The sequence below is a fragment of the Hyperolius riggenbachi genome, chromosome 1 (assembly GCF_040937935.1).
Source record: "Hyperolius riggenbachi isolate aHypRig1 chromosome 1, aHypRig1.pri, whole genome shotgun sequence".
NCBI lineage: Eukaryota > Metazoa > Chordata > Amphibia > Anura > Hyperoliidae > Hyperolius > Hyperolius riggenbachi.
Window position 1 is genome coordinate 553,710,717 of NC_090646.1, and position 22,310 is coordinate 553,733,026.

The window sequence follows — 22,310 nt, forward strand, 5'->3', positions numbered from 1 at the left end:
AAAACAATTAAAATCAATTTCCGCTAACTTGTGACAAGAAAATAAAAACTTCTATGAACTCACCATACTCCTAACGGAATACCTTGGGGTGTCTTCTTTCTAAAATGGGGTCATTAGTGGGGTTCCTATACTGCCCTGGCATTTTAGGGGCCCTAAACCGTGAGGAGTAGTCTTGAAACAAAAATGACCTGTGAAATCCTGAAGGTACTCATTGGACTTTGGGTCCCTTAGCGCAGTTAGGCTGCAAAAAAGTGCCAATCATGTGGTATCGCCGTACTCGGGAGAAGTAGTATAATGTGTTTTGGAGTGTATTTTTGCACATACCCATGCTGGGTGGGAGAAATACCTCTGTAAATGACAATCTTTTGATTTTTTTTACACACAATTGTCCATTTACAGAGTTATTTCTCCCACCCAGCATGGGTATGTGTAAAAATACACCCCAAAACACATTGTACTACTTCTCCCGAGTACGGCGATACCACATGTGTGGCACTTTTTTGCACCCTAACTGCGCTAAGGGGCCCAAAGTCCAATGAGTACCTTTAGGATTTCACAGGTCATTTTGAGAAATTTTGTTTCAAGACTACTCCTCACGGTTTAGGGCCCCTAAAATGCCAGGACAGTATAGGAACCCCACAAATGACTCCATTTTAGAAAGAAGACACCCCAAGGTATTCTGTTAGTAGTATGGTGAGTTCATAGAAGATTTTATTTTTTGTCACAAGTTAGCGGAAATTGATTTTTATTGTTTTTTTTCACAAAGTGTCATTTTCCGCTAACTTGTGACAAAAAATAAAATCGTCTATGAACTCACCGTACTGCTTCTGTAAGCTGCATATGCCAGGCAGGGTCATAACATTTGACTGGATACCGGAATGGGAGAATGTTACAATTTTTTATGTGCAGCATTATACAGAGTGGTACAGGAAAGACTGGCCCGGCTGCCTACCATGAGTGCAAGTATACAGGCAGATGTATGGGTAACGCTCTCTCATGGCAGCAAATCCAGGCAACACAGATTTTAACTTCTTAATCACCGCATCACGCCGATAGGCATGAACACGGTGGCTCCCCCCTGGACCGCGTAATGCCAATTGTTCTTAAGTCCTGGGGGCAGAGATTACAGGAGATCATCCGTCTCCCAGCAGTGATCGCCGCTAGAGGACTGTTAGACGGCGAAACCGATGTCTCTTTACATCGTACAGCACTGCGATCTAAGGCAGCGCTGTACTGGGGACAGCATTGTCACTCTGCTGTCCCCTACAGAGGCTCAAGAGGAAACAGCTCTCATAGGCTGATGGGGGGGATTTATTAGGAAAAAAAACAAATAAATAAAAAAATAAACCTCACAACGTTTTCTACGTTAAGCACCTGCACACAGGGAGTATTTTAGTCCTAAAGTTGCAGATAAAATCGCATGTCTGCAGCATCATTATAAAAGTGCTTATTACTACAAATCTCTTTCCTCACTAAGCTACCTCGGTATGAAATAATATACGGCTAACCTTGAGGTTTGTCTACTGAGGAATCTATAAGGAAAAAAAAAGAATTATTTGAAAATGCAGTTTTTACTTCATGATTCTGATATTATTCCCATTATTGCTCCATTTATCTTTCCTCCACTTTACTGCAAAATGTGAGCTTACGAGGTTTTACCCCATACATTATTTGCAAATGTCTTTGTTCTAGTCAAGTAGGAAACTAAGTAAAGCCATTTATCTTTTCTCTGTTCGTTTTTTTTTTTTCCGCTACAAAATCATTTTTTTCTTTTTGAAAAGAAATTGCAAAGTGGTCTCTTCAGTCAGGCTTTGTATATTATATTCTGTTTTCTAACAGACTTGTAAGGCCTTTCTTTTTTTTAGTTGTAGGTCAAGAGCAGTGCTGTGCCATATGCTGTAGTGAATATATCAAAGATGAAGTATTAACGGAGCTCCCATGTCACCATCTCTTCCACAAGCCTTGCGTCACACTTTGGCTGCAAAAAGTAGGTATCTCCTAAATGTCTTGTGTGTACTTTTTATATTGTCTTTGTTTCTATAAACTTTTGATAAACCGCTAAACACTGGAGATGTTAGATCTTGATGCCCATGCAGGTACACTGCAAGGAACAATGTGGAATAAGTAAGAGCATACTTCACATTGCGCATTGAAAAGGATGAGCCCTAGCAATACGTGTAAATTGTTTATTGAACTAGTGCAGTGATGGCTAGCCTTGGCACTCCACCTGTGACAAAACTACAAATCCCATCATGCCTCTGCCTCCCTGAGTTATGCTTAGAGCTGTCAGTGTATTGCAATGCCTCATGGGACTTGTAGTTCCAACACAGCTGGAGTGCCAAGGTTAGCCATCACTGAACTAGTGTATACCGGCAGGAAGAAAAGGAATCTACTGACTGACTTTTTGTGCAATATATCCATTGATATATGAGAGCTATTGTACTCCTTGTGTTATACAGTTTGGATTCATAATGTCAGAGGATTGATCCTGTCAGCCTTGATTTTTCCACAGCGTAAAGTTCTGACATCTGTAAAAGTAATGTGTTGGACTTGTATTGTTGTTAATGGGAGGAAATTACAGGAATCATTTTTCTGGTATCTGACAACTCCTTTCTGCATATAGATTTTTAATTGATTTACACCATCGTTTTGGTTTAAAAGACATGTCACTAGTCATGATCTGTGGTTTACTTCTCAAAACCAGTGTATATTGCTGCTAAAGGCATTTGCAGCAGATCTCTTACTGTGTCATGGCTAAATAATTGACTGGTTGTGGATGTAGGCAAAGAAATCATATAAAGCTGCCTTAAATCCTAAATTAGAGGCCATAACCACTTATATCATTCTGGATGTTGCATCTCTAGCTCTTGTAGATGATTAGCTAAAACAGTATCCACAAACATGCACTATTTCAGGTCTCAGGTATATTTAAATAGAGTGGGTAGCTGACTTAGGGCCTTACCACTACAGACAGGCTACAGCTGTAATGGAAAAGCTACTGGTGAAATGTACCTGTAAGGGCCCATTCACACTAGGGCGATTAGCGAGAGATTCACGCTAATCCACAAAGCGCTAGCGATATTTAAAAGCGCTAGTGCTATTCTTCCCTATGGCAGTTTTCTCACTGCCACGATTGGCCCTGATCGCAGGCATTTTGCAATTAGCGCCAATTTCAAATGCATTACTTGCAGCATTTTTGGAGCGAACGCAGTACGATGTTTATACGATGTTTATAAAGCGCTGATCGTGATTGCTCTGAAATCGCAGAAGTGTCCAGTGATTTTTACCACGCTAATTGAGGTAAAATCATTCGAGCAAAACTCTACCACTAAAGTTTTGTGATTTTAGATGTGACCGGTGCCTAAGGTGGAATTTAAAACCAAATAAAGTATTCCCATCACCCAGAACACGGGGGCTGCACAGAGTAATCCCGTAATAAAACGTATAGTAAGAGGATACAGCTCCAGCATCAGATATAAATAAGAGAGCCAAGGTGTAACTTGTTGTATGGTGTATTTAGGCTTTGAACACTTGCTCAACAACCTGTTTACAATATGTATAATTTTTTTGTATGCATGTAGTGTTAGGGCTGGTTCAGACGGACGTCTGCATAGCGTCGCGTCTGGGGGCGTTGCGGCGGCTGAGCGGTCAGGCTTTCAGTAGCCTTCGGTCGCGTCGTGATGCTGTTGCGGTTTTTTTTTCCCGTAGGGGAACATTAGCCGTCGCGGTTGGCCGCTCCCTGGAAGCTACATGTTGCTTCCAGGGGCAGCCCGAACGCTCGCGAAAATCGGGACCCGAACGCCGCGTTCGGGTAAAAGCGCGCAAAAGCTTGGTGTAAACGCTCTCATTCACTTGAATGGGAGCGTTTACCGCGACGGTCCGAACGCTTGCGGTAAACGCTCCGCAAGCGTCCGTCTGAACCAGCCCTTACAGAGCTCACTGACCAATTCCTGTGAGGAACCTGTGGCTCACAATGTAATCCCTCAAATAATGTAATGCCCTTACCAATGTGGATGGAGGCCAATTAGCCTACCAGTATGTTTTGGGATGTGGGCTGAAACCAGAGTGCCCGGAGGAAAGCAGGGAGAACAGACTCCATGCAGATTGCGTACTGGCCTAGATTTAAACCTGGAATGCTAGTTCTGCAATGTAAGAGTGCTAGCCACTTCACTGCCTTGCTAAAATACTACATGATGTGGTGAGCAATCTCTGGAGGTGATGCATCAAAAGTGAAGCAAAGCTCTATTTACTTCACACATCCAATCACATACCTCTGAATATAAAGGCTTAGTAATTTTTAAACAAACTAAATCATCCTCAGATTGCTACCTATACAATAATAAAGCATCATTAATGAAAAATCTTTTTTTATTTTGCCCCATTAAAGCAGAATATAACCCGGAATTTCTTCTTTGCTCTAAAAGATTTACAGCATATAATATACTAACACAATGTTTTTGTTTTTTTAAGTAAAACAGCATTCAAAGGGTTACATCACAGGTCTGACTCTTTCTTCTGCATGGAACTGCTGTTAAGCTTATCTTGTGTACACATTATTTGCTTGATACATTTATGTAAACATTCTCTGGCTGTGCAAGACTTCAGCTGATGAGTCCTGGGGTGAAACACAGGTCAGAAATCACTGCTGGCTGCATTCACAACAGAATTACAACAGTTATGAATAAAATGCACCAGCAGCTTTCAAAGTAAATTAACTGAACTTTGGCAAGTTATAATTTATAAATGAATTATAATACTTGTGCACAAAAGCAAATATGATAATTGTATGGGTTATAAAAAGTAGGAAAACACATTTTTGTTGAAAACTTTGTCAGTTTTAAACCGCTTTCAGTTTTAAACTGGCTGACTGCCTATCTGCCCTCTTAATAGCAACCTGTTCACCTCTATGCTACGCCAATGTATGTTCTGTAGATCAGGCCTCTTTATTTTTCTGTATGTTAGTTTCCACTCTTCTCTGTGTTCATAAAGCAGGAGGAGCACTTACAGGAAGGGATGAATCAGTACATTTTGTCCCTAAGTATATGTACCCAGGGGGCCCCAGTGTAGGTAGAGGGACCCCCAACTGTATAGGTAGCACCTCAATATATGTAGCCAGGGGTGCCCCAGTATAGGTAGAGTGACCCCCCCACCCCCCACACACAAAATGAGTAGCACCTCAATATATGTAGCCGGGGAGCCCAGTGTAGGTAGCCAGTTGACCAGAGAATCTAGAGGGCTCTGTAATCATAGAGATGGAAATGCCTGGAAAAAAATTATAGTAAGTGGAGATGAGTGGTGAGTAACTTCTCTATGCTTCCGAGGGAGGGGGCTTGCCGCGAGTTTCCATGAGGCTCGCTGCTGACCCCAGTAGAGTCACCCCACTCTGTGCGCCCCCCTGTGGCTACGGGCCCCAAAGCAGCCGCTATTTGATCCCTATGCCACTGAAGAGATTAGACTGACAGCTGTGAAAGAGTACTTTTAAAGAGAAACCATAACCAAGAATTGAACTTCATCCCAGTCAGTAGCTGATGCCCCCATTCCCGCAAGAAATCTTTACCTTTTCTCAAACAGATCATCAGGGGGCACTGTATGGCTGATTTTGTGGTGCAACCCCTCCCACAGTGTGATGTTAGCGCCTTACAGCACTGAGTGAGGTGCTGACATCACACTACGGGAGCCATTGTGGGAAATAACAGCTGTTTTCAACTGCCAAAAAAGCAAGCAGCGGCTACTTCCAGTGACATCATCTGCCAGCAGTAAAAATGTCACTATGTGATAAATTTCAGAATGTAAATTGGGGGGAGAGGAAAGTTTTTACATTGTGCAAACACTGACTAAATCATTTATACATAATCATTGTAAAAATGAAGCACTTTTTTTCATTACGTTATTTTCACTGGAGTTCTTTTTAATTCAGTTATGTAGGGAATAAACCAGCACATACAGCACAAGCTGACACTTCAGTCCCTCAGTGTGGCTGCTTTGCATAAGTTTTAGAAGTGGTATCAACCACTTTTTATTTCTACAACTACCACTACAATATTTCTACAGATTCATGCAAAACTAGTGAAAAAGCCTTCATATTTTGTGCGTTAAGAATTTACTCTCAGAAAACATGCAGATTACAATTGTGATTTAGTATGTAAGAAATAGAGAATAGTTGAACCCCAGAGAGGAGATGCTTTGACAAATGTGCCACCCCAAAGACTTTTCTAGGGCTCCATTGTTTGTTACCAATGAGTGAGCTTTATTGGTGAATAGATTATAAATTCATTTTATTAGTCAGATGTGATTTTATGCATTATTTTTACCCTGAATGTATTAATGTTTTTACATTGAATACATGAAGTTTTCTACATTTAGCTCCTGCAAACAGAAAGCTAAACGTAACATTTTGGTCTGGTGAGTACATATCTCGCACAGTTAGTAGTACCAGCGAGAAATATGCACTCTAGTAATATACTTGATTGACATGCCTGGTCCTGTCCAGCAGCACCCCAGATGTAAATAAAAACTTTAATCATGAAAGACCAGCACCTTAGTATAGTTGCGATAATAATGTTAGAAGCATATTGGCAACTTGAAAGAGGTTGATGCTTCAAACCATTGTTTGTGTCACTTTACCATGAATAAAAGCGCTTAGTATTGCAACTACCGTATATGACGGTGGTGGTCTTTCATCATTTAATCTGTAGGGGCATTAGGAAATTCTTCAGAGCAGCAAAGGAAAGGGCAGATGCATGTTTGCAGGCTATTGTTAACGAAGAATTCCACAATGCATTAAAAGCATTCCTAAAGTGATAGGAGTTATTGCAATTCATGTTCAGACACTTTTTTTTTCTTTTTTTTTTAAGTATATTTTTAAATTCTCTTTGAAAGCTCACTGTGCTTTTTCTGCCGCTGAGAAGTTGGTATGTCTTGGCCTTGGCTTAAATGAAATGCTAGAATGTGTCTCTAAAGGCCTCGTTCACATCAGGGCCGTTTCTGTGCGCTTTCTACAGCACACTGCCCTGTGCGATCAGCAAGGTATTGATTTTTCCATGTAACTAAATGTAGCTGGTTCACATTTATGCGCTGCGCTGAGCAGTGTTACAAAAACGTAGTGTTGCATGCATTTCTGTGCGCTGAGCTGTAAAGCGCACAGCAATGCAAGTGAATGGGTCTGCTTTTTTAGCGCATAGAAGCGCGTATAAGCGAATAGAAGCGCATGCGTTTTTTACCCCTAATTGGAGAAAAATACATTAACATACAAAAACAAAGTTTTATTGACAACTGCTGCTGCTACAGTAAGCAAAACGTGCTTTAAAGAAGCGCAGCGCAACGCACAGAACCGCGCACTAAAGTGCGCACAAGCGCATGCGGTTTTTACCACGCGCTTTAACACGGTTTTCAGCGCAGCAGATGTGAACGAGGCCTAACCCTTGATTTTTTTAACAAAGACTAAGCAAGTTCTCTCAGGCAAAGTAGGGCTGTTTTTTTTTTGTTTTTTTTTTGTTTTTTACTGCAAATCTCAAATTCAGTGCAGATTAACTGGGACTCCAAGTACAGTCTGTTTATCTCTTTACTTATGTGCTCATTTACACTGCAGTTAAAGGGACTCCGAGCTCCTCTCATGGGCATGCCTTTAAGCCAGACGATTTACAACAAAGTCGTGCTATGACCCCTCTGGAGGAGCCTCTTGCAATGCCCATGTGTGTCACTTCCTCTTCCTGCTTCATTCAGTGATGCACTTCTCTAACAGAGAAGACAGGGGTGACCCGGAAGTTATAACATAGCCAAGATAGCAGTCACGATTTTTAAATTGAAATTGCACGAAAACTATTTGGTGTAGAACGGTGATTCAGGCATCAAATGAAAGAGAAGAACACAAGCTGCAGAAAGGTCCGCATCTTTAAAGGGAACCTAAACTGAGAAGGATACGGATTTTCCTTTTTAAAACAATACCAGTTACCTGACTCTTCTGCTGATCCTGTGTCTCTAATACAGGGCTTTTCAACCTGTGGTACGTGTACCACCAGTGGTACTTTGCTGTTGGCCAGGTGGTATATTCCAAGTTTGTCCGCTACTTAATTGCCCACCTGCCGCTTGTCCTGGTCTCGTCCTGCCTCCACAAAGTTTGGCTACCCCTCACTCGCTCCTCTGCCTCCCCACTAATGCCTCCTGCTATTCCCCTACCATATGCCCCCCCCCCTTTCTTAAAGTGTACCAGTAAGAAAAAAGTGCCCCGGGAGGAGGAAGCCTCTTGATCCTAAAGAGGCTTCCCCCTTTCCTCCTCAGTAGAGGGGATTCAGCGCTGTAACCCCTCGAAGATCTCCTTGTTGGTGTGAGTGTATGCGCTGTAGCGGCTCTCCACTCGGGCTCCTCTGAAAACAGCCGAGCCTGATCTGGTCAGATCTATTGCACTGGCACACTGGTGGTACTTCAAATTTTTCAGGTGATAAAAGTGGTACAATGAGTGAAAAGCCCTGCTCTAATACATTTACCCGCAACCCCTCAACAAGCATGCAGATCAGGTGCTCTGACTGAAGTCAGACTGGATTAGCTGCATGGTTGTTTCAGGCGTGTGATTCAGCCACCACTGCAGCCAAAGAGATCAGCAGGACTGACAGGCAACTGGTATTGTTTAAAAGGAAACATCCATATCCCTCTCAGTTAAGGTTCCCTTTAAGTACTTTGCAGTACTGGTTGGAGTCTTAAAAGGCATTCCTATGAGAGGTGCTCGGAGTCCCTTTAATGAAAGGCAGAAAAAAACATAAAAGAGAATGTAATATCGGGAGTTTCGAAGACCAGCAGTGCCGGCTCTACTATAGGGGCAACTTGGGGAGATTTTCCAGGGCCTCTGAGAGCTGTCGTGAAATTGTGATCTTGGTGATTGCGATTACGTTTAAATTCGATTTTATCTTTCAGGCCTAGCACAGCTTCTCCCCTGTTCTGGCTGTCGCACTGCTCCATAAGTCTATGCTCCCTGTCTTCATCCACTCCTGGCTGCATCTTCTCAGTGACTCTGAATATGTCATTACATAACATGTATTGGGTCATAGAGAACAGGCATCCCTGTGAAGATAAGAGCACAAACTAATGGAGCAGCTTGGCAGGCAGGACAGGTGAGTTACTATGCAGCCAATAAACCGCTTTCAGTTTTAAACTGGCTGACTGCCTATCTGCCCTCTTAATAGCAACCTGTTCACCTCTATGCTACGCCAATGTATGTTCTGTAGATCAGGCCTCTTTATTTTTCTGTATGTTAGTTTCCACTCTTCTCTGTGTTCATAAAGCAGGAGGAGCACTTACAGGAAGGGATGAATCAGTACATTTTGTCCCTAAGTATATGTACCCAGGGGGCCCCAGTGTAGGTAGAGGGACCCCCAACTGTATAGGTAGCACCTCAATATATGTAGCCAGGGGTGCCCCAGTATAGGTAGAGTGACCCCCCCACCCCCCACACACAAAATGAGTAGCACCTCAATATATGTAGCCGGGGAGCCCAGTGTAGGTAGCCAGTTGACCAGAGAATCTAGAGGGCTCTGTAATCATAGAGATGGAAATGCCTGGAAAAAAATTATAGTAAGTGGAGATGAGTGGTGAGTAACTTCTCTATGCTTCCGAGGGAGGGGGCTTGCCGCGAGTTTCCATGAGGCTCGCTGCTGACCCCAGTATAGTCACCCCACTCTGTGCGCCCCCCTGTGGCTACGGGCCCCAAAGCAGCCGCTATTTGATCCCTATGCCACTGAAGAGATTAGACTGACAGCTGTGAAAGAGTACTTTTAAAGAGAAACCATAACCAAAAATTGAACTTCATCCCAGTCAGTAGCTGATGCCCCCATTCCCGCAAGAAATCTTTACCTTTTCTCAAACAGATCATCAGGGGGCACTGTATGGCTGATTTTGTGGTGCAACCCCTCCCACAGTGTGATGTTAGCGCCTTACAGCACTGAGTGAGGTGCTGACATCACACTACGGGAGCCATTGTGGGAAATAACAGCTGTTTTCAACTGCCAAAAAAGCAAGCAGCGGCTACTTCCAGTGACATCATCTGCCAGCAGTAAAAATGTCACTATGTGATAAATTTCAGAATGTAAATTGGGGGGAGAGGAAAGTTTTTACATTGTGCAAACACTGACTAAATCATTTATACATAATCATTGTAAAAATGAAGCACTTTTTTTCATTACGTTATTTTCACTGGAGTTCTTTTTAATTCAGTTATGTAGGGAATAAACCAGCACATACAGCACAAGCTGACACTTCAGTCCCTCAGTGTGGCTGCTTTGCATAAGTTTTAGAAGTGGTATCAACCACTTTTTATTTCTACAACTACCACTACAATATTTCTACAGATTCATGCAAAACTAGTGAAAAAGCCTTCATATTTTGTGCGTTAAGAATTTACTCTCAGAAAACATGCAGATTACAATTGTGATTTAGTATGTAAGAAATAGAGAATAGTTGAACCCCAGAGAGGAGATGCTTTGACAAATGTGCCACCCCAAAGACTTTTCTAGGGCTCCATTGTTTGTTACCAATGAGTGAGCTTTATTAGTGAATAGATTATAAATTCATTTTATTAGTCAGATGTGATTTTATGCATTATTTTTACCCTGAATGTATTAATGTTTTTACATTGAATACATGAAGTTTTCTACATTTAGCTCCTGCAAACAGAAAGCTAAACGTAACATTTTGGTCTGGTGAGTACATATCTCGCACAGTTAGTAGTACCAGCGAGAAATATGCACTCTAGTAATATACTTGATTGACATGCCTGGTCCTGTCCAGCAGCACCCCAGATGTAAATAAAAACTTTAATCATGAAAGACCAGCACCTTAGTATAGTTGCGATAATAATGTTAGAAGCATATTGGCAACTTGAAAGAGGTTGATGCTTCAAACCATTGTTTGTGTCACTTTACCATGAATAAAAGCGCTTAGTATTGCAACTACCGTATATGACGGTGGTGGTCTTTCATCATTTAATCTGTAGGGGCATTAGGAAATTCTTCAGAGCAGCAAAGGAAAGGGCAGATGCATGTTTGCAGGCTATTGTTAACGAAGAATTCCACAATGCATTAAAAGCATTCCTAAAGTGATAGGAGTTATTGCAATTCATGTTCAGACACTTTTTTTTTCTTTTTTTTTTAAGTATATTTTTAAATTCTCTTTGAAAGCTCACTGTGCTTTTTCTGCCGCTGAGAAGTTGGTATGTCTTGGCCTTGGCTTAAATGAAATGCTAGAATGTGTCTCTAAAGGCCTCGTTCACATCAGGGCCGTTTCTGTGCGCTTTCTACAGCACACTGCCCTGTGCGATCAGCAAGGTATTGATTTTTCCATGTAACTAAATGTAGCTGGTTCACATCTATGCGCTGCGCTGAGCAGTGTTACAAAAACGTAGTGTTGCATGCATTTCTGTGCGCTGAGCTGTAAAGCGCACAGCAATGCAAGTGAATGGGTCTGCTTTTTTAGCGCATAGAAGCGCGTATAAGCGAATAGAAGCGCATGCGTTTTTTACCCCTAATTGGAGAAAAATACATTAACATACAAAAACAAAGTTTTATTGACAACTGCTGCTGCTACAGTAAGCAAAACGTGCTTTAAAGAAGCGCAGCGCAACGCACAGAACCGCGCAGTAAAGTGCGCACAAGCGCATGCGGTTTTTACCACGCGCTTTAACACGGTTTTCAGCGCAGCAGATGTGAACGAGGCCTAACCCTTGATTTTTTTAACAAAGACTAAGCAAGTTCTCTCAGGCAAAGTAGGGCTGTTTTGTTTTTGTTTTTTTTTTGTTTTTTACTGCAAATCTCAAATTCAGTGCAGATTAACTGGGACTCCAAGTACAGTCTGTTTATCTCTTTACTTATGTGCTCATTTACACTGCAGTTAAAGGGACTCCGAGCTCCTCTCATGGGCATGCCTTTAAGCCAGACGATTTACAACAAAGTCGTGCTATGACCCCTCTGGAGGAGCCTCTTGCAATGCCCATGTGTGTCACTTCCTCTTCCTGCTTCATTCAGTGATGCACTTCTCTAACAGAGAAGACAGGGGTGACCCGGAAGTTATAACATAGCCAAGATAGCAGTCACGATTTTTAAATTGAAATTGCACGAAAACTATTTGGTGTAGAACGGTGATTCAGGCATCAAATGAAAGAGAAGAACACAAGCTGCAGAAAGGTCCGCATCTTTAAAGGGAACCTAAACTGAGAAGGATACGGATTTTCCTTTTTAAAACAATACCAGTTACCTGACTCTTCTGCTGATCCTGTGTCTCTAATACAGGGCTTTTCAACCTGTGGTACGTGTACCACCAGTGGTACTTTGCTGTTGGCCAGGTGGTATATTCCAAGTTTGTCCGCTACTTAATTGCCCACCTGCCGCTTGTCCTGGTCTCGTCCTGCCTCCACAAAGTTTGGCTACCCCTCACTCGCTCCTCTGCCTCCCCACTAATGCCTCCTGCTATTCCCCTACCATATGCCCCCCCCCCTTTCTTAAAGTGTACCAGTAAGAAAAAAGTGCCCCGGGAGGAGGAAGCCTCTTGATCCTAAAGAGGCTTCCCCCTTTCCTCCTCAGTAGAGGGGATTCAGCGCTGTAACCCCTCGAAGATCTCCTTGTTGGTGTGAGTGTATGCGCTGTAGCGGCTCTCCACTCGGGCTCCTCTGAAAACAGCCGAGCCTGATCTGGTCAGATCTATTGCACTGGCACACTGGTGGTACTTCAAATTTTTCAGGTGATAAAAGTGGTACAATGAGTGAAAAGCCCTGCTCTAATACATTTACCCGCAACCCCTCAACAAGCATGCAGATCAGGTGCTCTGACTGAAGTCAGACTGGATTAGCTGCATGGTTGTTTCAGGCGTGTGATTCAGCCACCACTGCAGCCAAAGAGATCAGCAGGACTGACAGGCAACTGGTATTGTTTAAAAGGAAACATCCATATCCCTCTCAGTTAAGGTTCCCTTTAAGTACTTTGCAGTACTGGTTGGAGTCTTAAAAGGCATTCCTATGAGAGGTGCTCGGAGTCCCTTTAATGAAAGGCAGAAAAAAACATAAAAGAGAATGTAATATCGGGAGTTTCGAAGACCAGCAGTGCCGGCTCTACTATAGGGGCAACTTGGGGAGATTTTCCAGGGCCTCTGAGAGCTGTCGTGAAATTGTGATCTTGGTGATTGCGATTACGTTTAAATTCGATTTTATCTTTCAGGCCTAGCACAGCTTCTCCCCTGTTCTGGCTGTCGCACTGCTCCATAAGTCTATGCTCCCTGTCTTCATCCACTCCTGGCTGCATCTTCTCAGTGACTCTGAATATGTCATTACATAACATGTATTGGGTCATAGAGAACAGGCATCCCTGTGAAGATAAGAGCACAAACTAATGGAGCAGCTTGGCAGGCAGGACAGGTGAGTTACTATGCAGCCAAAAACTGTGCAGGAGCACACAATATTGACGGGGGAGATCTGGGGGAGGGGGAACAAGGCGCTCAGTTTAGGACCTGGGAGGTGAATTTGCTGCGAGGGGATGTGGGGGATTGAGGTGCCCTTTTGCCCCGGGGCCTATTGTGGCTTGAACCGGCCTTGCAGCCCAGTATGCATATTTCGTGCTATTATTTTGAAGCATAAAGATTCAGAAAGATGAGTCATTACAGGTGTACATTTACGATCTTTGGTAACTGTTGTGCATAATGAAATTCAGATGGAACCTTACTGTATGTTCTTTTCTTTTCCAGTCAGGAACATGTCCTGTATGTCGCCACGTCCTGACATCTGTGCTTCCCGAAGCTGCAGCAGCCACTTCCTTCCTGTCAGACCACGACAGCCCTCCATCCATTCATAACGCAGCAGGAACCCGATAAAATCTCCAATTCTAGTAGCTTCTTCTTGTAAATTATACTGTAAGAAACTAAAGGATAACCAAACATCTGAACATATAGCTGTTAACATAAAATCTGGCCTATATTAGTTTTAAGACACTAAAATATTTGTTAGCTAGGTTTAGGTTTATAGCATTAGTTGAGTATTTTAAACTGATGCTCAGTAGTTTCTGGAATATTGCAAAGAAAGTTATTGTCATGCAATGCATTCTAATTTGTGTTCAGCTTGCCTTTTTTGTGGCATAACCGGTTTGTTTTTCAAAACTGCAATGCAGTTGAGAGCTGTAAAGAAGCTAAGAATTCTTGTTTTTGCTTTTTTATTTTTGTTTTGCTTTGTTTACTTCCTTTCCCATGCAGTGGTCTGGAGACATCTTGCAAAGCAATTTGTTTCTTTGACCTCTATAGTGAAAAAACTGCAGCTGTGCCACTGACTTTTGTAACTGATCTCTCATGTTTGCATCAAATGTGAAGATGTTCTCTGAGCAAAACAGCAATTGATTCCACTGAAAATAAAGTGCATTATTGAAAAGTTGCAGAAACTTGTCTTATTTGGCACATTTGTGACTCAATAGCAGATTGTTTCTTAGCATTATGAGATGGTGCATGAAATAAGTGTGGGCTAACCACAATGCTGCATTTTAGAATGTCAGTGCATTTAGACACTAAGAAAGCAATGTACACAAAAGGCATCAGCCTGTGTGTAGTGGCTGGATTGTGTACTGGTTAAGGGCTCTGCCTCTGACACAAAAGACGGGGGTTTGAATCTGAGCTCTTCCTGTTCAGTAAGCCAGCACCTATTCAGTAGGAGACATTGGGCTAGACTCCCTAACACTGCTACTGCCTATAGAGCACGCCTTAGTGGCTGAAGCTCTGGCGCTTTGAGTCCGCCTGGAGAAAAGCACAATATAAATGTTCTGTGTCTGTGTGGAAGATGCTTTGTTTGTATGGATATACCCAGTCTTTTTCTTTATCTCCAGAATAACTCTACAGTAGGGATTTATGCTATAAAGGCGTGAAATTAAGGTGTCCCTTTACCCCATCTCACAATTGATTTAAACATTACTGTGCAAATGCACATAAACACATTTGTATGTCTTGTACTCCCTGGGGAGGTATTTAAGGTTTTTTCCCTTGAGCCAATATTCACTCATGATTTGATCTAATGATCACTCTCTCAAAGAATCAAAAAAGCAATCCTCTGCCTACCGATCAGAAATGAATGATTAATTTCTTTGTAACTGCCACATCCAAATGCTTAACAATTGATCTCAATCATAAAATATGACAGGATTAGGAAACCTGCTATAACTTGGTAAAAACAAAGATAACCTGGAAGAGTCATTGTACATGGGGGTAGAGTGATCTGGCATACCTATCTGATTTATTTCAGTTTGAGAAATTGATTATAATTGCTTGCCTGAAAATTAGGCCTGGGATCTGCCCGTGTACACTGGTCTAAATTGTTCTATAGCCTTAGTTAATTAAGGGTGGGTGCACATATTTATTTTTATTGACCAATTTTACCACTTCCATGTAGTCTGAGAGAACAGATTTTGAATACTTTGAACAGATTATGTAGGCAAGTCCTCTTACTACATGGAAGTGGTAAAATTTGGCCAATCAAAATTTGATGTGTATGCACCCTTAAAGGACAAATTAAGCTAGAAGGATATGGAGGCTGACATATTTTATTTCCCTTTATATAGGATCTGTAACGTCAAAAGATCCCCTGGGGGGTACTCACCTCGGGTGGGGGAAGCCTCCAGATCCTAATGAGGCTTCCCACGCCGTCCTCCGTCCCTCAGGGGTCTCGCTGCAGCCCTCCGAGAAAGATGACGTGAATATTTGCCTTCCTGGCTCCTGCGCAGGCGCTCTGACGGCTGTCGGCTCCGAAGTAGGCGGAAATACCCGATCGCCGTCGGATCTGCTCTACTGCGCAGGCGCAAGTTTCCGGCGCCTGCGCAGTAGAGCGGACCCGACTGAGATCGGGTATTTCCGTGTAGTTCGGAGCCGAGAGCAGCCACAGCGCCCCCGCTGGAGCCTGCAAAGGTAAATATTGAACTGACAGTCGGGTCTGTCGCCGGCTGTTCGGAGGGCTGCAGCGAGACCCCTGAGGGACGGAGGACGGCGTGGGAAGCCTCATTAGGATCCGGAGGCTTCCCCCACCCGAGGTGAGTACCCCCCAGGGGATCTTTTTGATGTTACAGAGTCTCTTTAAGCAATACCAGTTGTCTGGCTATCCTGCTGATCATCTGCCTCTAATACTTCTAGCCATAGACCCTAAACAAGCATGCAGCATATCAGGTGTTTGACAGAATTGTCAGATTTGGCTTGTTTCTGGCATTATTCAGACACTACTGCTGTGAGATAGATCAGCAGGGCTGCCAGGCAACTGATATTGTTTCAAAGGAAATAAATATGGCTGACTCCATTTTCTTCTCACTTCAGTTGTCCTTTAAGCCTAATACTTACATCTAACTTTTTGTCAAATTTTACCACCATGCACTATGTTGGCTTACCTACACAATCTGTTGGCCCTAACACTACACTGAAGTGGTCACATTGGGCAATCAAAATTGAATGTGTGTACCAGGCTTAAAGGAATACTTAAGTCTAGAAAAAAAAAAGACATTTACTCACCTGGGGCATCCCTCAGCCCCCCGAAGCTAGATGGTGCCCTCGCAGCCCCGCTCCAATCGTCCTGTCCCCGCCGGCGGCTACTTCCGGTTCGGCGACAGCCGCCGACAGGCTGGGAACGCGGCTGATTTTCTGCGTTCCCAGCCGCTGCTATCACTCTCTATGCTGCTATAGCGCGTATATACGCTATAGCAGCATAGAGAGTGATAGCAGCGGCTGGGAACGCGGAAAATCAGCCGCGTTCCCAGCCTGTCGGCGGCTGTCGCCGAACCGGAAGTAGCCGCCGGCGGGGACAGGACGATCGGAGCGGGGCTGCGAGGGCACCATCTAGCTTCGGGGGGCTGAGGGATGCCCCAGGTGAGTAAATGTCATTTTTTTTTTCTAGACTTAAAGAGATACTGTAAGGGGGTCAGGGGAAAATGAGTTGAACTTACCCGGGGCTTCTAACGGTCCCCCGCAGACATCCTGTGTTGGCGCAGCCACTCACCGATGCTCCGGCCCCGCCTCCGGTTCACTTCTGGAATTTCAGACTTTAAAGTCTGAAAATCACTGCGCCTGCATTGCCGTGTCCTCGATCCCACTGATGTCATCAAGAGCGCACACAGCGCAGGCTCAGTATGGTCTGTGTCTGCGCAGTACACTCCTGGTGACATCAGCGGGAGCGAGGACACGGGCATGCAGGCGCAGTGGTTTTCAGACTTTAAAGTCAGAAATTCCAGAAGTAAACTGGAGGCGGGGCCGGAGCATCGGTGAGTGGCTGCGCCAAAACAGGATGTCTACGGGGGACCATTAGAAGCCCCGGATACGTTCAGCTCATTTTCCCCCGACCCCCCTACAGTATCCCTTTAAGTATTCCTTTAAGCCTGGTACACACATTCAATTTTGATTGCCCAATGTGACCACTTCAGTGTAGTGTTAGGGCCAACAGATTGTGTAGGTAAGCCAACATAGTGCATGGTGGTAAAAGCATCTTTGGGGTATTTTGGGGTATTTTCAATAAATGTGTATATCGATATATTTACAGTCCTTGGTGTCTGCTTTAAAGGAGGCGAGTCCACCACTTCCTCCCAGCAATTTTTAAAAAAATGTTATGTACTTTTATCCTTCTGGCGCCTCTGTTCACCTACCAATATATTTGAGTCCACCCCAGGTGGAGGGGTGATCTACCCCCTTTCTTCCTATCTACAGAGAGCGACTTCTTAATCCTGAGTGAGGACAGGTCTAATCTCCTCACCTGCCTAATGAGTGGTTACCTAGGTGGTAACCCGTGTTTGTGAGTATTACCATCTCACTGTTTCATTTATCCAATCAATTTTGACATACTACACCATATTGGGCTCTCGATTTCTCTTTAACTTTAAATCAGAGCATAGCTTTTTCTACCCTCTCTTCCTTCTCTTCAACCCAGAAAATGAAACCAAACAGGTAAAGCACTGTTACAAAAGGAACACCGAGAGCCTAATCTAGTGTAGTATATACTGGTAATGGAGTGTATAATGAAGTGTGAGAAAAGGATACTCACAAACCAGGGTTAACTCCAAGGCAACCGCTGTAAATGCAGGAGAGGAGTTTAGACCTGTCCCCACTCAGGATTAAGAAGTCGCTCTCTGTTGATTGGAAAAAAGGGGGTAAATTACCCCTCCACCCAGGGGTGGACACAAATATTGTTTAAACAGAGGCGCCAAAAGAATAAAATAGAGTAAAATATTTAAAAATTGCCTTGAAGGTAGTAGTGGACTTGCCTCCTAAAAGCAGACACACAACTGTTAATTTCAAAACGACATAAATGTATTGATATAGGCCCCCAAAAGTGTTGCCAAGCGCCTCAGTTTACCCTACACAAGGTAAAGCACTGTTGTTTTTTCAAGGTCTCTCTAAGGTCTTTCTGCCTCTGCTCTAAAGTTAGGCTCAGTTTTGGGGAAAACCCTCCGAAGAGCCTTCTACCACTGTCTTATACTCATCTGCATGAATCAGTATCCACAGTGCTAGCAAAATTACAAAATAGCTTAATCTAACCCACTGCTGGTTACTACCTGCAAAATCATGGGTAATCGTTCATAGTCTTGTTTGCACAAGCATCAACATGTTCAGTTTTTATACTATGGAACCTCTGGTTTGTCTTAAAGAGGAACTCCAGTGAAAATAATGTAGTAAAAAAAAGTGCTTCATTTTTTACCATAATTATGTATAAATGATTTAGTCAGTGTTTGCTCATTGTAAAATCTTTCCTCTCCCCGATTTACATTCTGACATGTATTGCATGGTGACATTTTTACTGTGGGCAGGTTATGTAGCTGCTCCTAGCTGTTTTGGCTGTTAGAGACAGCTGTAAACAGCTAATTCCTGTCTGTGAACATTGTTACATTGTGGCAGTTTGCCCAGAGTACTGCGGTACTCAGAGCTTCTTGTGGGAGGGGTTTCAGCACAAAATCAGTCATACATCGCCCCCTGATGGTCTGTTTGTGAAAATCATTATATTTCTCATGTAAAAGGGGGTATCCGCTACTGATTGGGATAAAGTTCAATTCTAGGTTGGAGTTTCTCTTTAATCTTGCCCTTTCCTGGACACACAGTGAAGGCACACATGTTTGTTTGTAGCCCTGTCCATACCTACACAAACATCCACATTGCTACCATTACTACACTATGAATCCCATTTTACTTTAATTTGTCCACTACCTGCAAATTAATTGATATCTGTGCAGATGAAAATTCAAGCAAGAGCCCTCTGCCTTTCTTCCAATCTGCCTACTTTTTTTTACAGCTTAGTAATTGTAATGGTATCCAGCGCCCATCAACATATGCGAAAAGTGTAGTACCCCAAAGACAAGGGGGAGCCTAAAGTGATAAGGGTTAACTTGAACAAAAGAACTGTTTCACTTAGTCTCAAAAAACACACTTCATTTTATTGAATATCTGCGTACAAAACCCCCAATATAGACCCCCATAAAATACGAGCCTAAGAATGTATACCAGCCTAGCATACACAGCCGGCCGTGTCACTCACACTGCACAACCATTCACATCAATCAAACACAGATATATACTCCCGGGAGTTCCATATTGTATATTGTCTTCCTGATGTATAGGCTATGTCTTTAGATCCAGTTCCATGTTAATACTGCGTGCAGTCTATAGTGATAAATCCCAGATCCATACTAGGTAATCTTCACATATAAACGATTCAATAATTTACTATGCTGTCTTGTCATACGTTTTCTCGTATGAAGTTCATTCAGGGGGAGTGAGGGTTAGCATGCAATAGTGTTGGTCCATGCAGGGGGGGTTTTTAGTAAGCATAAGCGACCACTTAGGTTAGCCAAGCTGTGTGGCATTGGGAAAGTTCAGTAACATGCAGCGGGTTTTCGCCTGTCCAACACAGCGTTTTCACTTCCCTCATGTGCACAGATAAGATACTTTGCCCTGCGGGCTCTCACCACCTCCTCCAGCTCGTGGGTCCTTCTTAATACCTCTTCGAGCCCCCCTCCGGCTATTGCTCGCTTCCTCCTCCTCTTCTCAACCCCTTAGACCACCAGCTTGAGTTCACGCAACTCTGGATCCATGCGACAAACGCGCAGCGTGTGACGTCACTCCGGCTCGTCCCGTAACTAGTATCGCCCGCCCCTCGGGCTTCCTCAGATGGTCACATGGGCAGCGCCGTCATGTTGTTTTAAAAGCCATCCTCTACTGCCTAATCTGCGTATCTCCGCCTCTGCACCTTGATCATTGGTTGTTCAGTTCCCCACCTTATCGTACAGCAGCTGATATTCATAGCGCTATAGTATTCTGCATTTAATCACAAAGAGATTCTCCTCGATCATACCACATAAAAAAGAGGACCATAAGTTCCATGTTTTTGCACAGAGAACAAAGAACAAGGTTCATGTAGAAATTCAATTGGACCTACCCAAAGGTATCTATGTATATCTGTTTATATGGGCGCTTTCTGTATGCACACATCCTCTCAGATACATGCACACACACCCATAGACATGTCACAAATAATCTACCTACACGCCAGCGATTTACATGGACCATTATTATATTACATTTTCTCACTTTGGGGAATTCATGTTAATGTTGTCCTCATATATACGGGGAGACTTTTCCATTCAGCCACAAGTCCTCCTCCTATGAGACCCTCCCACTCAAGAAAAAGGGGGAACAAGAATCTATTCTGGTAGAAAAGGGGACAGAGGTAAATCAGAATTCAGTCCCCTTGGAATTACTGTGGCCAATCTAAAGATCCAGCTTGATTCTCTCTGGCATAAACGTCTGTCCAAATTCCCCCCTCTTGAAGGAATAGGCATTTTAATGATCCCCTTAAATCTCAATGAATCTGGGTCCTTTTGGTGGAATAGTTTAAAATGAAGGCCTAAAGGGCTAGTTTCATCCCCCTCTTTGATGTTTCCCACATGTTGTTGTATTCTTTGTTTTAGCATGCGTGTCGTTTTTCCGATGTATTTAAGTCCACACGGACAGATAATCATATACACCACAAATTTGCTCTCACAATTTATAAAGGACCGAATATCGTAAGATCTCCTAGACTGTGAGTCTGAAAAACGTCCCACATGATCAACCAAATGACAAACTGAGCATTTTCCACATGGGTACATCCCATTGGGGCGTGTCGAAGGGCCCAACCACATGCGCGACGATTGAGCTGTAGGGGATCTAAACTCAGACCTCACCAGCATGTTGCGCAGGTTAGGGGCCCTTTTGGCCGCCATATGAGGGTAGTCCCCCACAACCTGTATTATCTTAGGATCAAGTCTCAGTAAGTGCCAGTGTTTGGCTAAGAGTCTCCGTAGCTGATTCCAATGGGTTCCATATTGCGTCACTACCCTTGTCACATCCTCTTTTGGTGTCCTCTTTTTCTTGTCCTGTGTCAGGAGTCTTTCTCTTGGGGTCTCATTACTCCGTATTTTTGCCCTCTCAAGTACCTCCTTACTGTAACCGCGGTGCTTAAATCGCTCACACATCTCCTTAGCCTCCCTCTCATAATCCTCCTCTCCGCTGCAATTCCTGCGGACGCGCAATAATTGTCCCACAGGAATACCTTGCAGCAGAGACGGAGGATGAAAACTAGAGGCATGCAGGAGAGTGTTTCCTGCAGTCGGTTTGCGGTAAGTTTCAGTCCTAATTCTGTCGCCATCTTTTTTAATTCGTAAATCTAAGAAGCTGATCTCACTTTCATCAATGGTATGCGTCAACACAATGTTCCTGTTGTTCATATTCAAGTGGTCCAGAAAGACACCTAATTCTTCCCTGGTGCCCCGCCAGACCATGAGGACTTCATCGATAAATCGAATCCAGGCCGCGACGTGCACCCCAAATTCCAAACTTGGATATACCTCCTGTCTTTCCCACAGTCCAAGATGGAGGCACGCGTAAGCCGGGGCGCACGCCACGCCCATTGACGTCCCCCTGATCTGGCGGTAGAAGGTCCTATCGAATCTAAAGCAATTAAGAGTAAGTACCATCTGCAACAGATCCATAATGAGCTGGCAACGCCCTAACTGTACCCCTCCAACATTCTTCAAGAAGAATTCCACAGCTCCCAAACCCACCTAATGTGGGATGGATGTGTACAATCCCTCTGCATCAATGCCGACTAACAGGTCGTTGGGGTATATTTGTAGGTCACTCAACAGATATAAGACATGTCCCGTGTCACGTGCATACGACGGTAAACCTTCAACCAGTCCTTTTAGATTCGTGTCCAAAAATGTGGACACTTTTTCAAAAGGGCCCCCTATCGCCGAAATTATCGGTCGACCCGGTGGTATCTCGGCATTTTTATGTAATTT

The 22,310-nt window shown here is 43.5% G+C and overlaps 1 protein-coding gene across 2 annotated transcripts in view; it reads left to right on the forward strand.

The window, feature by feature from the left end:
* PJA2 (praja ring finger ubiquitin ligase 2) overlaps positions 1–14,399 on the forward strand; it is an 88,543-nt gene extending 74,144 nt beyond the window's left edge. For both annotated transcript variants that reach the window (XM_068247394.1, XM_068247402.1), the window contains exons 8-9: positions 1,866–1,987; positions 13,717–14,399. In XM_068247394.1, the coding sequence (XP_068103495.1) occupies positions 1,866–1,987; positions 13,717–13,842 (248 nt within the window). In that variant the 3' untranslated portion in view covers positions 13,843–14,399. The remainder of the gene's footprint in view (positions 1–1,865; positions 1,988–13,716) is intronic.
* The last annotated feature ends 7,911 nt before the right edge of the window (positions 14,400–22,310 follow it).